Source organism: Oryx dammah, unplaced genomic scaffold, assembly GCF_014754425.2.
Source record: "Oryx dammah isolate SB20612 unplaced genomic scaffold, SCBI_Odam_1.1 HiC_scaffold_14, whole genome shotgun sequence".
In the NCBI taxonomy this organism is placed as follows: Eukaryota; Metazoa; Chordata; class Mammalia; order Artiodactyla; family Bovidae; genus Oryx; species Oryx dammah.
Genome location: NW_024070198.1, coordinates 49,508,741 through 49,525,609, shown reverse-complemented (window position 1 = coordinate 49,525,609; position 16,869 = coordinate 49,508,741). Strand labels below are relative to the sequence as shown.

At 57.3% G+C, this 16,869-nt stretch overlaps 1 protein-coding gene across 1 annotated transcript in view; it reads right to left on the bottom strand.

Annotated features, from left to right (window-relative positions):
• LRRC27 (leucine rich repeat containing 27) overlaps positions 1-10,646 on the bottom strand; it is a 23,382-nt gene extending 12,736 nt beyond the window's left edge. The window contains 4 exon segments of the mRNA XM_040254454.1: positions 467-619; positions 3,874-3,932; positions 6,257-6,387; positions 10,272-10,646. Coding sequence (XP_040110388.1) covers positions 467-619; positions 3,874-3,932; positions 6,257-6,387; positions 10,272-10,469 — 541 coding nt within the window. The 5' untranslated portion in view covers positions 10,470-10,646.
• Between the last annotated feature and the right edge of the window lie 6,223 nt (positions 10,647-16,869).

The window sequence follows — 16,869 nt, the reverse complement described above, 5'->3', positions numbered from 1 at the left end:
GAGGAGGAGAGGGGCCAGCAGAGGAGGAGAGGGGCCAGCAGAGGCGGCTCTTCAAGTCGAGCAAGAGGCCGGGTGGAAACGCTGCAAACGGACGCTGACTATCACCCCACGGGGCACGGAGACAACGAAGGCGGGAAAATGCAAACCACTGTTTCGAGGGGTCATCTGGTGTATTTTTAAGTGACTCCTGGGGTGGTCACTTCGTGGGGGCTTGCAGGTGAGGACGGCTTCGTCTGAACCACCCCAGTGGGCTTTTACCCAAAACCACCCTCGACAAGCTCAGTGACGGGCACTGAGGATGCAAACCCATTCACGCGGAACCAGGAAGACACGCGGCTCTGAGTGAGCACGGAGGTCTGTGTGAGTCTGGCCGGGGACGTGCCAGGAGCCTTTACCCCGCGTGACTGCCTGGGGCCAGCGTTACAGAGCACTGGTGTCAGCTTGTCCTAACAATCGCGCCACCCACCTTGAGGGGAGCCGTCACGGGGGGCCGTGTGCTTGGCCGCGCAGATCTGCAGGAAGGTCAGGATGGCCACCAGCCCCCTTTGCACCACAAGCGGCGGCGGGAACTCCAGGGGGCAGTGCCGCAGACTAAGGGCCTTCAGGGTGGTCACGCTCCCTGCGGGAGAGCAGAGCCGTCAGCACCGCCACCCGGCGGGAACCGGCCCCCAACAGGAGGGAAAGAAAGCCGGCTGAGGATCTGGGGCGAGAGGTCAGGACAGATGTCTGAGATCTGCTTCCAGAAAAAAAAAAGTCTCTGCAGAGGAGAGGAGTTCTGCGGATGAAGGCCATGGTGGTGAAAAAATTAAATACGGAAATGGAAGCGGCAACCGCAGCCCTCTGGTGAAAACCTAAGTACAAAGATCTGCCATCTGCTATTTCGAAGACCTATTTTCAACAACAACAACAAAAACTACAGGTCATACAGAAAAGGAGGAGCAGGAGGAGAATGGGACGGATACTCAAGAAACACTCAGGCGGCAGAGACTGTCTCCTGCTGGTCCAGCTGCTGGCTTTAGCACACAGAAACTTCAAAACAGTCATTTCACATGCGTTCAAAGAAATGAAGAAACAACGACAACCCATGTTTAAATAATTAAAGGAAAATGTAGTGAAATGACTCAACAAATGTCAATAAAAAGTAGAAACTACACAAACGAAGCAAGTGGAAGTTCTGGAGTTGAAAATTACAAAGACTGACATGCAAATCTACGGGGGGGGGGGGGGGAGGCGTCCTCAGCAGCAGGCATGAGACGGAGGAGAAACAGAAAGTGAACTCGAAGGTGGAGGAGCAGAAAGTCTCCATCCGAAGGTCACAGAGGGGAAGGGTCAGAACCAGAGCAGAACCTCCAGAGGCTGCGGAACAGCGGCAGGTGTGCAAACGTGTGTGTAAGGAGAGCAAAGACGCAGAAAGGAGCGGAAGAGTCGCCCGAGGAGACCACGCCCAAAAAGCCCCCAGAGGCAACCCCAGACGTTGATCTACACTCTCAAGACCCTCAAAGGCATTCACACTGAGAACGTCTTGGTGCAATTCCTGAAAGACCAGGAAAATAACCTTGGAAACAAGTCATTACGTAAAGGAACCAGACACAAGGTCTGGTTTTCCCAGTGGTCGTGTCTGGATGTGAGAGTTGGACCATAAAGAAGGCTGAGCACCAAAGAACTGATGCTTTCAAACTGTGATGCTGGAGAAGACTCTTGAGAGTGCCTTGGACAGCAAGGAGATCCAACCAGTCCATCCTAAAGGAGATCAGCCCTGGGTGTTCATTGGAAGGACTGATGCTGAAGCTGAGGCACCAATACTTTGGCCACTGGATACGAAGAACTGACTCACTGGAAAAGACTCTGATGCTGAGAATGATTGAGGGAAGGAGGAGAAGAGGGTGACGGAGGATGAGATGGTGGGACGGCATCACCGACTCAATGGACTTGAGTTTGAGCAAGCTCCGGGAGATGGTGAAGGACAGGGACGCCTGCGTGCTGCAGTGCACGGGGCTACAGAGTCGGTCGTGACTGCGCGCCTGGACAACACAAGGCCGCTGGCTGAGCTCTATGCCAAGAGCAACGGTGGCGGAAGACAGTGAGCATCAGGGTCCAGGTGCTGGAGGAAACCTGCTGATCCAGCGTCTGAGTCCACCCGACTGTCCTTCACGGCCCCAGATGAAAGGGGGGCCTCACGTAGAAATAGAGCATAGGAACTGGCCTGCAACAGTGTAAAACCTGGATTGGTCGTTGTCCCCTGCTCCCAGCCCCACCCCACCCACAACCTCAAGTTCAGGTGAAAACCACGAACAGAACGGATGAGCTCAACAGTAAACTGAACACAGCAGAAGACGGGACCGATGGGCTCAAAGGCAGGCCAACAGAGAGTCCATCGCGGGACCGATGGGCTCAAAGGCGGGCCAACAGAGAGTCCATCGCGGGACCGATGGGCTCAAAGGCGGGCCAACAGAGAGTCCATCGCGGTGGAGTGCAGAGCGGGGACAGGAGCTGGGAAAGGGCGCTCAAGGCATCTGAGGCAGATCCACAGGTGACCGTCAGGCGCGCTGGATGTGAGGAAAAGGCACGCAGGGGGACACGACACCCAGAGAAAGAACGGCGGCCCCAGGATTCCCCAAATCTGATGAAAGGCATCAACAAGCAGGTTCAGGCAGCGCAGCGAACCCCGAGCAACGAACATACAAAGAAAACCACACCCAGACACACCACAGGCAAACTGCTGAAAGCCAAACAGAAAAAGAAACTCTTAAAGCAGCCCGAGAAAAAAAGACGTTCCCTCTCTCAAAACCGTTGACTTTTGAACAGACGATGGAATCCACACAGCAGCACAGGCATCTCCAAGTACTCAGCCCCCACAGTCTGGCTTCCCACACACACAGCTAAAACATCCTTCAACAGCAAAGGAGAGATAAAGATGACCTTTTAGAAAACCTGGGGTGGCAGAGGCTGAGATGGTTGCATGGCATCACTGCCTCAAAGGACATGAATCTGAGCCAACTCCAGGAGATGGTGGAGGACAGAGGAGCCTGGCGTGCTGCAGTCCACGGGGTCACAGAGAGCCGGCCCGACTCAGTGGCTGAACAGCAACAGTCATCCTTGACCGCAGGACTCGGTGTAACAAAAAGAAGCTCTTCCCACCAACAAAGGTGTCCCATTTGGAAGACGAAACTTCAAGAAGTGCAGAGCAGCAGAGGGTGACCGAGTGAGAAATGTAAATAACAGAGTGACCGCTGGAGGCAGCCCACGCCTGGGAGCAAAACGCACCAAGACAGGAGCACACAGGCCGGCAGGAGGCGCGGAGCCCAGGCAGGAGGTGCCCGGGAGCCCAGGCAGGAGGAAGAACCCTTCACAAGGGAAGAGTACAGAGATGAACACGCTCCAGGCATCCACGCCCACGTGGATAAACCTCCGGGACGCCGTGCTGAGCCCCAGACGCCAGGTCACTGAGAATACACGTGGGATGAGGCAAACGCAGAAGCTTCGCAGGAGTCTGAAAGGAAGCCCCTTTGAACACGTACTGGGCAGGGGTGGTGAGTGGGAAAGGCCTCACGGCAAGCAAAGAAGGGCGAACGGAGACCCTGCTGGCCGAGGGGAGGGGCAGCTGGGCCGGGAGGGCACCTGGGCCCACAGGGCCCCGATGCCGCCCACCCTGAGCACCGCAGGGCCCCACGCCCGCAGCACTCACACGTGTGTGCACAGGCAGGGCGTCAGCATAACAGTGGCAGCCCCGTGACGCCATCGTCCCGGCGCCCAGAGGGAGAGAGCAGAGGGCGTCACACGCGGGGGCAGGCCTGTGTGTCCACTGCGCGTTCTGGTGGCTGCAGAAGGCTGCACTTTAACCCGTCTTTCATTTCATTGTTTGTTAACACTTACCCAGCTCCACGGGTAACATTCTGATGGGATTTCTTTCTAAAAGCAAAGTTTTCAAATGCCTTCAAAACAAGACAAAAAATATATAATTTAGCAAGCAGGAAGTCGAACGAGCATGACATTTCTTCACCTGTCTTCTCTCTGCGGGGGTGGTGTCACGCAGACGTGCACACGCTCCCTCCACGCTCTGCTCCGACAGCCAGCAGCCTTGCTGCCTGGCAGCTGGTCGGGCTCAGCCTCAGCACTGCGGCCGCAGGCAGCTCTTTGTGAGGGCCCGCCCCCTGCCTGGAGGGTGTTTAGCAGCATCCTGGTCTCACCCCACTAGACGGCCCCTCCCCAAGTGTGACAACCTCAGGATCTCCAGATGCTGCCAAACACCTGCTCGCCCCATCACATACGCTGCTGGACACGTTAAGTCTCCCCCTGCTAGCGGCTCACACAGCCACGACACGGCCGGGAGAACATTGACCCTGGTGCTGTTTTGATCAGGCTTTTTGGAAAGCTTACGGCTTTTAATAAGCCCGTAATTACTTAAAATTTCTAATGAACATGTTTTCGGCTCTTCAGCATGCTGATCTAATTTTAATGACATAACGGGTTATAAACCACAGGCAAAATTATATCTTAGACAACATTCAGCAGCTGGCTTTCAGCGGCAAAATCAAAGAATTCTCAAGTTTGAGGCCATGTATTTGTTTCAGAAGGAAGAACAGGGCTTAGGGGAAGCAGCGCTGGTTTATTTTTACCCTCTGAGGAGCGCTTGCTCTCCAGACCCGGGTGCCACTGCTAAGTCAGCGGTGGGCCAAGAGCACCAAACTGGTCTCAACACAGTGGCCAAGGGCCCTGTGATGAGTGGAGCTTCCGAAAACCACCCTGACACACACTCGGGGACGCTGAGGCCACTGGACCGTGAGAAAGCGGAGTGGACAGAGCCGCTTGTCACACTGCTCCGGGCCCAGAGGCATGACCCCCTGCAGACCCAGGAGCTCGGGGAGATGGCCTGGGTGCCCCGCCCTGGGTGTCCGAGATGCCTGCTGCCAACAGAAAGGAGCTGCTTTCCTGCGGAGCTGCAGCAGGCCTGGGCGATTCGTGGGGGCCCGTCTCTCCCTGTTACACGCAACGCAACACTCACTTCTGTGAAATACTTTTAAAACCCGTGTGCAGCCGCCCAGGCGACTGAAGGGCCTTCTACAGCCCCTTCTCTGCGCTTCACGGGGGCTGTAGGAAGCGGGTTGCCCTCGGACCCCTCTCCCTCCCAGGCCCTCCATCTGACCTGAATGCCATTGGCTCTCCTGTGTGGACAGCTGCAGGGCCTCGGGACTGCCCCCTCCCTGCAAACCTCTGTGACTTCCTGTCTCTTCCTCGATGAAATTCAAACTGGCAATCGTCCTACGGGCTCAGCAACTCCCTTTCCGGGCCTGCCTGCCGCTTCCCCTCCTCTGCTCTGTCCCCAGGGACAGGCCCACCTCAGCGCCCTTGCAGTTGATCCCCTCTGCCACGGACACACTGACACCGCAGGAGGGTGTGAAATTCAAATCATGAGGTTTCCTAAAGGTTGAGAGCCTGCCATAGAAAGACTGGGCCTGGGGCCAAGGCGCTGAGAGAGGCATCGGCTCTGGGGGGTGAAACCCGGCGGACCTGTGGCTGCTGGGGGGCTCATGGGGGTCAGCAGTTTTGCCTCGGTTCTAGAAGGGGGATGCTAGGAGACGCCCGGCATCTGGGTGGCAGGAACTCAGCAGGACATTGCAGAGCGTGCTCCAGGGTTTCCGGTTTCCCCAGATGGGAAGAGCGTCTCATTGTCTACCGGGAGCCAGCTTAGTCACACATGGGCCCTTGGGAACGAAGCCACTGGTCTGCATGCATCAGAAGTATTAATATTTCTAATGGGAGGCAGAGACGGAACCTTCTCGTGCGTAAAGCCGCGTGCGCCATCAGCAGAGGCGCTGTGGTGCTGGAGTGTTCCGAGGCACCAAGTGCCGTAAGCGATGATCACGTATGTGCTTTTGGGCTTCCCTCGCGTAGCTTAATCGGTAAAGAATCTGCCTGCAATTTAGGAGACCTGGGTCAGGAAGATCCCCTGGAGAAGGGAATGGCCACCTACTCCAGCATTCCAGCCTGGAGAATCCCACGGACAGAGGAGCCTGGCGGGCTATAGTCCCTGGGATCGCAAAGACTCGGGCACAGCTTAGCGACTAAACCAACCACACCGCACGCGCTTTTGGTGCCTGCAGCCACCACACCTCTCGACAGCTTCGAAGACCCCACTACACGCTTCTGTTCCAAAGTCGAAATTCATGGGAGGAGTGAGAGCGCGCGAGGCAGCCAAAGACAGGCACTTTAAAGAGACGATGACCTCCTCACCTGGCCACACTAACAAGCTACTCACTTGTGACAGCCAATCCCAGAGGGCAGCGCGGTGATCCTGTTGAATCGCAGGTCCAGCCATGAGAGGTTGGGCAGCAGCTGGAAGAAGTCTTTAGGAATTGTGCTCAGGGCATTTCGCTGAAGGTGCAATTGCTTCCGGGGGGAAAAGAAGAATGTTTTGTCAGCCGACTAAATTCTAAAACATGATATATCCTCAAAACATTTCCACTGGTGACTGCAATCACACAGAGCAAGTTTAAAGAAAACCCAAATGTTTCCCCTGAAATCGTTGAAACGGGAAACACCAGCAGCAGAAAGTCGAGGCCTGGGGGCTTCCCTGGTAGTCCAGCGGCTAAGCATCTGCTCTGAATGCAGGGCGCGCAGGCTCAGTCCCTGGTGGTGAAAAGGGCCACACCCTGTGAGCCGGTAACGTTCACGTCAGGAAGTCTGACCTCCACCCGGTGGACCCTTAGCCACCACCACAAGCCAGGCAGGGCAGCACAGCCGGGGGAGGAGGAGACACACACATGTTGACCGTCACGCGCCGTGCGGTGTGTGCCCGGGCGACGCTGCCGTCAGAGCCGCTGGGCTGAGGGCGACACAGAAGCACCCTCCCCGGCTGCTGCTGCGCGCCGCGTGGATCTGAGTTCTCACACACGTGAAAGCCTCAGTCGCTCAGTCGTGTCCGACTCTCTGCGACCCCATGGCCTGCAGCCCACCAGGCTCCTCTGTCCACGGGATTCTCCAGGCGAGGACACTCGAGTGGGTTGTCATTCCTGTCTCCAGGGCATCTTCCTGAGCTGCACACATACGCATCTATATACTTCTATTTACAGGGCAGCAGAGTGGAGAACTTAAGGACACTGGCCGGAAAACCAGGCTCCCTGGGTTCAAATCTCGATTTCAAAAAACCCATAAGCCGTGTGCCCTGGAGCAGGTTCCTGAGCCCCTCTGTGCTCCGGGCCTGGCCTGTGACGGGGCGCACGCCCGGGGGGGAACGAGGCGCTGCCACGCAGTTACAGCCCAGGGCACACAGCAGGCGCTCCTCCACCACCAGGGTCTTGGCTCCCAGCTCTGCCGTCAACGCCACCTTCCAAGTCCCGTCAAGCACACGGCAGATGCTTGAGACACGCCAGCGAGAAACCACAGACATGCTGAAAACACAATCCCGAGTCAGCTCACACGTGGCCGCATTGCTCCCCATGGCCAGGGGAACGCGTGGTGACCGGACTCAGCTTGTGGACGCCGTTGCTCCGGGCCCCTCCCGGCCCAGCCCCCGGGCAGCTTTACGCGCTCTGTCTCCCAGGCTCAGCACGGAAGCCGTGGGTCCTTGTCAACACCAGAAGAGGAGATTGCAGAGACATGCCACGCCGGCCCCCGCCTTGGCCCCCGGGGCCGGGCTGAGTGCATCACACGAGCCCACCCTGCCTGCCGGGTTCCATGAGGCCTCGGGAGGACGGGGAGGCTGCGGAGGGGGTCCGTGTCCCCTGACTGTGAGGGTCTCTGGGTGTGACTGGAGTCTCTGGAGGGTGTTGCTATGGCTGCAAAACGCACCCGTAACCACTGAAGGGCCACGGCGCGGAGTGGCCACCTTGCTCGGGGGTTTGCTGCCACGGTGATGAGGTTGGCGCCTCTGTAATCTGAGAGGCACAAAGAAAGTCCTTTCATTCAGACTAAAGAAGGCTTCCTCCTTCTTTTACGAGTGAAGGCACCATGAGTTTCTACACTGCTGGGCTCCTCGTTCAGAACTGAGAGCGTCTGCTTCATTAAATGCGGTGTATTATAGGAAGACACAGGACTTCACTCGTGGAGGGCAGTGCTAAGGGAACAGCAAGACCAGCGCTAGCCTGACTGCGAAGACAGGGTACGGAACACAACCAGGGTTAGGGAAGCAAGCAGCCGCTCAGTCTGAGCACACAGCCATGGGTATGGGGTGGCCAAGAAGTCCGTTCATTTCTTTGCATATGATGGTTCTAGTAGCTCTCCTCTTTAACTTCATTGGAAACAATTTTGTTACATTGTGACAGCTGTCGTATGGGTATACATTAAAAAAAACTTATCAAAATCGGTGAATTTCTGTGCAGCCATTTAAACACTGAAGATGGAAGAAAAAAAGCAACATTTTCAGCATCTTATTGACTGAGCATGCACACACAGAAGCTTTATTTTTTCGAGAAAGGCAAGAATGAGACTGAAATACAAAAAAAAGACTTGTGCCATGGGTGGAGGTGCTGTGACCGATCAAAAGTGTCGAAAGTGGTTTGTTAAGTTTTATGCTGGAGATTTCCCACTGGACAACGCTCCACGGCTCAGCAGACTACTGGAAGTTGACAGCTATCAAACTGAGACATCGAGAACAATCAACCTTACTCCACACGGCCACACTCAAAAGGTTCCGAGCGAGCACTGAAAATCATTCGCGCCAGCTTGATCAGGTTCACTGCTGTGATAGTTGGGCTCCACGTTAAGTTTAGCGGAAAAAACCTTCTGTACTTTATTTCCACATGTGATTCTCTACTTAAACATAACAAAAATGTTCCATTTTTAAAACACCAGGCAAGGAAAAATGGATTCTGTACAGTGGAACAGAAGAGATCACAGGGCAAGTGAAATGAGCCTCCACCAACCACACCAAAGGCTGGTCTTCATGCAAAGCTGAGGGGATGTATGGGGTGGGATTGGAAGGGAGTCCTCTGAGCTCCTTGTGGAAAACCACACGATCAGGTCCAACAAGTACTGCTCCCAGTGAGACCAACTGAAAGCAGCAGGCCACGGGAAATGTCCGGAACTAGTCAGCAGATTAAAGAACCTCCCATCAGGAGAATGCAGGACTGAATGCCTCTTTGGTGACCAGGCAAACACTGTCACAGCTTGGCAGGGACGTTCTGACTCATCCTCTGTATCCAGCAGACGCTGCACTTTCGGTTGTTCATTTGTTTCAGTCTTTACAAAATTCTCTTAATGGAAAAATTTCAATTCCCTGGAAGACTGTAAAAGGCACTCGGAGCAGTTCTTTGCTCAAAAAGCCAACAAGCTTTGGGAAGATGGAATTATGAAGTTGCCTGGGAAATGGCAGAAGGTAATGGAACAAAACAACGAATACGTAGTTCAATCAAGTTCTTGGTGAAAATGAAAACTGCCTTTTACTTTTAAACATCGAAGAAGCTTTTCGGCTAACCTAATAAAAGCTCTGAAAACTGTCAATCAGCAGGCTAACAGTGCAACACGTGGGTGTGTGTCCTGCGTGGATACTGCTTTATATGCTGACATTTAATCCTCCTGATAAACCGTGAAGACAAGGTGAGGTTCAAGGAAACTGCCCGACTACTAGGCAGTGAGAGAACGGCTGACCCTGGACAGTCTCGGTCAAGCTGTGCAGAGGGAACTTTGTTGTAGAACTCACCAGAGGAGACAGAACTGCTGGATCTCAAGTAGGTGAGGGCTCAATCCCATTGGCACCGGGCCCACAGGAGTCAAGCACGTGGCCTGGGCAGCGCTGTGGGGTGAGGAAGTTTTGCTGAAATTTTTAAGGGGTATTGTGGGTTTTGTTTAGGTTTTTTTTTTTTTTTTTTTTTTTTAACGGACCATTTTTTACTCTTTATTGTTTTTGTTACAACACTGCTTCTGTTTTTTGTTTTGGTTTTTTGTCCGAGAGGCATGTGGAATCTCAGCTCCCGACCAGCGATCAGACCCATATCCCCTGCACGGGAAGGCAGAGGCTTAACCACTGGACCACAGGGAAATCTCTCAAGGGTGCCGAGTTTTGATTAAGAGACCAAGCGTGTTTTCAGCAACAGTTTCCATCCACCATGGGCTTTTCACTTAAGATGTTTCTGAGGAGGGGACATTAGGGTCTGGCTGGTCCCCTGCTGGAATTTCTCATTTTGCAGTGAGCAGCACACGAAACCCCAAGCTAGCCCTCTTCCAATCCACCTCATCCTATAATTTCTCTCTAAAAAGAAATCTACAAATGAGCAAAGCCTTCATTCACATCTACATGGCATGCGTGTACCAAGCCCGGAAGCTGACCCACTTACTCTGAGGTTGGGGACTTTAAAGATCTCCCCAAAATGGTGAAGGCCACTCTGACTCAAGTCTAAAATCGCTGAGGAGGAGAAGATGACCCCCTGGTGAACGTCTCTGGAGGCGGAAGCAGGCTTGCTCCCAGCCTGGCCAGCGGGGCTATCCTGGTCACCAGCCCCGCAGGGAACCGAGAGGGAACCGCTCCCCTCCATCAGTCGGCCGGGAGGAAGCACTCCTCTGAGGACCACCGCGCATCCTCCTGGGTGTGGAGTCACCTGGAGACAGGGGGCCGGGCGGGGAGACACATCAACAATGGGTACACGGCACAGTCACACCTCCGGCGGCTCGGCAGGCCTGCAATGACTGTGCCAGTTTACGAAAACCTGCGCGTCATAGACCATAAACTGGACTTTGGTAAGACAAAGTGGGCTGCAAGAGGTTCAGATTAAACTGCTCCGCTCCTCCCTCTACACCTCGGAGTTCCAGACTTAACTTTTAATTCCTGGAAAATGCAAAGGAGGAATGGCCTCTCGAGGGATGAAGCCGAATCAGAACGGTTCTAAATCCACAAGCTGGCATCTCCCTCCCCTGAGTGCGGAGGGGGCCCTGAGTTCGCCCTTTCTTATTTGCAGGTCTGGGTCCTTCCTATCAGCGTTTCGCTCAGCCGGGGTGTTGCCAGCTCACGTGTCTGCCGTGTGTCTGTCCCTCCATTTCAGGGGCGGGGATTGCGAGGCCCGCGCCCCCTGGGCCTCCCCGTGGGTCCTTTTCTGTGACTCCGGGGAGTGCAGGCTGCAACCTCTGCAAACCTCCGAACCAGGAGAAAGTCTCAGGACCGCGAGCGGGGGGGCGGGGGCGGGGGCGGGCCACGTCCCCACAGCGCGGGCCGCGCTCCGGGCTCCACTTCCCATTACCCGGCGCCCCTAGCCTCTCCCGATAGGTCCCCGCCCGGAGAGGGCGGGCCGCGCGGGGGCAGGGAGGCGGCGCTCCGGGCCCCGCAAGCGCGCGGTGCCCCAGAGTCTCCAGTGAGCCCCACCTCCCATCACCCGGGGCCCCCAGCCTCTCCCGATGGGTCCCCGTGCCGGCCCACAACCCGTGCTCACCCGCCCTCCGGGGGCGCGGAGGGCCCAGCGGAACAATTGAGGCGGCGGGCGCACGCGGTCGCCTTGGAGACGCGGCCGTACGGAGGCAGCGGGCGCACGCGGTCGCCATGGAGACGCCCTGCCGTACGGCGGCCCGCGGGCGCCAAACCGCGCGGAGGGCGCTTGGGGACGATGCTGCGCCTGCGCGCGGGCCCGGGTCTGTCTCGAAGGACTCGCCGCGCCCGCCGCCCGCGCCCTGCTCTACTCGGCGGTCGGTGACACGGACGGAGGTGAAGCGTTCCCGACAGTGGGGACAAGGGCGCCGAGGCCCAGAGCGTCCTGCTGCGGGAGGGAAGGGGCCGCGGGAAGCCGCCGAGCGCATGCATGAGAAGGCTCGCTTTCCAGGTGGGGGCCCCGGCGTCCAGAGCGTGGACGCCCTCCCTGCTCTTTACCTCCCCGCCTGCAGCAGGCAGACGTCCTTCCTCCTGGGGTCACACGATGGCGGCCCCGGCCGCAGACATCAGCCCGACACCCAGCTCCCAGGGGGAAAAGGGAGCCCCCCCCGCCCCCCCCCCCCCAAGAACTGTCCCTAAGATCCGACTGGAATGGCTTCGGACACCTAGACCCGTCACCAGGAGGGAAATGAAGCCCATGAGGGTTTGTCTCGGGGCTGGGCCTCCGTCCCTAAGGTCTGCGCGCCTGGTACCTGTGCCCGTTCGGCGCAGGGCCACCAGGGGTGACGCCATTAAGGGAGCTGACCTCTGCAGTCGCGGGGCTGCTGGGAGGGTCTCTGGAAGCTGCCGCGCCCCTGCCTGACGCTGCAGCCTCAAGTGTGCGGAGCAGGTCGTCAGAAAGGGAAGGTGGAGCCGGAGCGGGGACCAGCGAGCCCAAGCTGGAACTCACGAGGAGGGACGCGACAGCCTGGATGTCCTGCAGAAGTTGGCACCCATGTCAGGAAACTGCACACACTTCTGGCCCAGGAGCTGGAGAAGCAAAAGGATGACTTGAGAGGTGAATCAGCCGCACACCTGCCTCCCGCCAGGGAGGTGAGCCGGCAGAGAAAGGGCATCGTGCGCGGCCGCAGCCACACCTGGGCCCCTGCCCTGACGCTCCAAGTGTCGGAACAGTCCGGCTGCTGCCTCGTGCTCCCGGTTGTTGCTGTTCAGTCGCTGAGTCGTGCCCGACTCATGCCCCCTTGCCGCCTCCCGAATCTCATGCCAAGAGCCAAGTTAGGAAACCTGCCGGAAAAGGAATTCTGGAGAAGCAGTTCAGCCCAGCCTGCCGACCCACCACAGAGCCAGCTCAGCACCTGCCAGACGTGAGGAAAGGGCTGACTGGACGCTGAGGAGGCGACCGAAAGCGTCAGTACTAGAGCTGTGAAGAGTCTCACATGGGCTTTAACAATAGATGGCTTTGGGTTTCTGCTGTGATCATAGCAGGCGACGTCATTCAGACCAGCCCTTCCACAAACACCAGAGTGGGGGACATTTTCCCCATGCATGCTGTATGTCAATACTAGAGTTTATTCTGTACATTCCTAAACTATGGGTGGATTTTGCTCTTAGGCTCAGAAAGGATTTCTGAAATAGTGTATAAAAGCAGTAACCATGAAAACAAATGTTGATAAATTCACTACATTAAAAGTACTCGTTTGTCTAAAAGACACCATGAGGAAAATTCAAAATTGAGCTTCAAACAGGAGAAGATATTGCCAATTCTTATATCAAATAAAAATTAGTTCCACCATATATAATCTAATATATATGCAGAATACATAAAGAATTATAATGAAATTTTTAAAAAATTAAGATAGCTACATTTAGATTAACAGGCAAAATATATGAACCAAGAACTCCCAGTAGAGGGGGAAAATGGCCAAAAAAGACATAAAAAGAGGACTTCCTTGATGGCCTGGTGGATAAATGTGCAAAGTGCAAGTTGCTCATTTGTGTCCGACTCTTTGGGACCCCATGAACTGTATTATTCCCCATGGAATTCTCCAGGCCAGAATGCTGGAGTGGGAGCCTTTCCCTTCTCCAGGGGATCTTCCCAACTCAGGGATCGAACCCAGGTCTCCCACATGGCATTGGACTCCTTACCAGCTGAGCCTCAAGGGAAGCCCTTCTGGATGACCCACCTGCCAATGCGGGGGGTGCAGGTTCTGTCCCTGGTGGGGGACGATTCCACATGCCTCCGAGCAGCTGAGCCCGTGCTCTGCAACTCGTGAGCCCTAGAGCCAGCAGGCCGCAAGCAGTGAGCGTCTGTGCTGCAACCACTGAGCCATGCGCCCAGAGCCTGTACCCTGTGACATAGCCGAATGAAGCGATTTGCCAGCAGCAGCAGCAGCTGGGTCTCTAGGTGGCGGCATGTGGGATCCAGTCTCCCGACCAGGGGTTGAACCTGGGCCCTCTGCATTGAGACTTAGCCAGTGGACCACCAGGGAAGTCCCACAGATGTCCTTGTAAGGGAAGAAAAGGGGAGAAGACAGATGAAAAGGTGACGTGGTGATGGAGGTGGAGCTTGCAGTGACGCCTCTGCCGGCAGTGAGACGCCAAGAGCTGCCAGGAGCCGCCAGGAGCTGGGAGACACGTCTCAGGACCTCCAGAGGGGACCGCCATGCTGACACCTTGATTTCTGGCTTCTGGGCTCCAGAACCGGAGAAAACACCTTTGTGCTGTCTTCACCCACGAGTCTGTAGTCCTTTGTCCCAGCAGCTGGTACACTGGGTGTCTGACGAGGTTAAGTGCTGACCGTGCTGATGCCTGGTACCATGACAACAGTGGGGAAGGATTCCTCCCAGCGGCTGTGGGGCTCCTGTTCTCCGCGGTGCATTTTCCTCTCCTGGTTCTTGCTCTCTGAGTCACAGAAGCTAGGCAGCCCTATGACCTCGAGAGTCGGTACTGTCACCAGGCAACCCAGTCACCCAGCACTTGGTCCCTACACCCTTGCTTCCCCATGGCCTTTGTCCCGCGTCCCACCAGGGCTCAGTCTGATGGCCCTGTGGTCAGGGATGACCTGACCTGCTGCGCAGGGGACTCAAGGATTCCCCACATATGTGAACAACTCCGATTGGAATCCTGTTTGAGCTTGTTTCCTGTTTCCTAGGGTCCGTTCTGGTATGTTTCCCAGCAGGAAACAGTGCATTCAAATTGAGCAATCTGAGGGGAGTTTAATAACAGGGACTATTTACAAAGTTTCAGGCAGCGTGTTAATTTCAGAATGAGGCCATAAGACAAGGTACACATGAGAACTGGAGACTGCTAACAGCCACATCCTCTCAGGAAGCACAGCTTTCTGGATGAATTATAGGCTGATCCACATTTATGCTAAGGTTTCAGGAGCTGAGCCATGAGTATAAATCAGACTTCCGCTGCTCTGCACAGGCCCTGTCTAAGCGGGCCCCAGTCATCCCCCAGAGACATTGGCCACTTTCTGTCCTCGCACACCAAGCTCATTTCAATCTCAGGGGCAGTGTCCTCACAGCTCCTGGGCCCCAGGCCTTCACTAGGTCACCAGCTGGGACCCCTGGGGGCCATCCTAGCTGTGGTGGTCCCATGACCACGTGCTGCCCAGGGTCCCATGTGGGTGCTCCACGGGCGGGCTGACGGGGACACGTTTCTCTGGTGCCTGCGCCACCCATAATCTCCTGTCACTGGCACAGCACGGAGAGGGCCCTGTCCTCACCTCGCCCACCTTCCTGTCCAGCGTGGGCACCCCTGGGCACAGGGGTGCTCTACTGCCCCCCCACGTTCACAGGCAAGTCCCTCCCAGGCCCCAAGAACGCCACAGGCGCCCCTGTGGGGTGCGGCAGCCTGACCTGCTCTCCGGTGAGCAGCTCGCACCCACCTTTCCTCTGCCTCCTGCCCACTCTGCACCCCGTGCTCTCAGCCTGCCTGCGGTGGCACCCTGCCTCGGTGCCCCCCACCTTTCAGAAACATTCTTGCACTCGCTGCTGCCTGGGGAGGACGTCTACAGAGCCCATCGTCTGTCCAGGTGCTGAGCTGAGAGCCTTCAACACACCCACTGGGAGACAGGGCTTGTCAGAGGGGTTGTGTTCAGGGAGCTGGGGCAGCTCCATGGAAGGAGGCTGAGCCCGGAGCCCAGGGAACTCGCCTCCCTGGGGTTGAACTCGAGGTAGGCCACCCCGCCACGCTGTGCTGTGGCAAGTGCACCCCCAAACCTCAGTCACTTCCCACAGGGGCCAAGTTCTCCCTTGTTCTGCTCATCCACTGCTGGTTGGAAGGTGGTCCCCCAGCGATCCGGACTCCTGAGCCAAGGGGGCGTGTGCGGCCAGTCTGGACACTGGCCCTAAAGTGTGGCTCAGAAATGACCCAGATCACCTCTGCTCACCTTGTGTTGGTCAAGCAGCCCACACTGGTCAAGGGGCTTCACCGAATTTCAAAGGTGGAGTCGGGGACAGGCCTAGTCCTACCGCGGAGGGAAGACCAGCCAAGGCTCAGACACAACCTGCGGGGGCCGGGGCGGGGGGGGGGGTCCGCGGGGGCGCGGGGCGGCTCCAGGGCCAGGATGGCTGAAGGGTGTCCACAGAGGAACAGGGGTCCTCGGCGGGGGGCGGGGGGGGCGGGGGGAGAGATTCGCAGGTCCCCGTGTCCTGGCTTGCATATCGGGTGGGTGGTCTGCCCTCATCCAGGGGCAGCAGAGGCCCTTTCGGGACTACCTGGGGAAGGAACCTAAGGAGGCGAAGGCTTCCAAAAGTCACAGGCAGAGAACTCAACAAAAGCAAGCCCTCAGTGACCAAGTGTCAGTCATGCAGGGCTGGGCCGTACCAGGAGCCATCTCGTAGGCCGTCCGCTGTGCTTTACCGGCGAGGTCTCTCCTGGCCCTGCGATGGGGGTGTGGGGGTGGGCGGCGGGGAGGTCAAACCGAGCCTCGACACCCCTACTCCTCGCGCAATACGCCGCACACGGCTCCCGGGCCGGCCCGAGGCGCAGACATGCTCCGGGAGCTCCTCGACCCGACCCGTGCCCGGCCGGCCGCGCTGAGAGCCCGACCGAAGACCCAACCACAGTGACCCAACCAGGTGACCCGAGGGCGCGGGCGCAGGTGCTCAGCGTCGCCAGGACCCTGAGCGCGCAGGTGCGTGCGTGTGCGCGCGAGCTCGCCGCGGGGTCCAGGCCGGCCGCGTGGGGAGGGGCTCCCGCCCCCAGCCCGCTCCCGCCCGCAGCCCGCTCCCGCCCCGGGCCCGCTCCCGCCGCGCCCCTCTTTCCCTGCGGCCCTGGTGCAGCCGCAGCGCTGAATCGGCCCCGGACGCGGGGCCGCAAGGCGGTGATCTGGCCTTGGCCTCCGCACAGCCGTTTCTCGCTGCCCCTTCGCGGGTCCCGTGCGCGGCCTCGCCAAACTCAGAACCGTAGAATGAGATTTAAGGCGCCCCGGGTCGGGCGGCAGCAGCTCGCGGGCCGCCTTTATCCACCAAGGCCAGAGGGACCCCTTTCTTGTCTCCTGTCTGTGCCGCCCCGGCGCCATGCGCCGCACCGACCCCTGCGTGGTGGGCGGTGGGTACCCAGGGCAACTG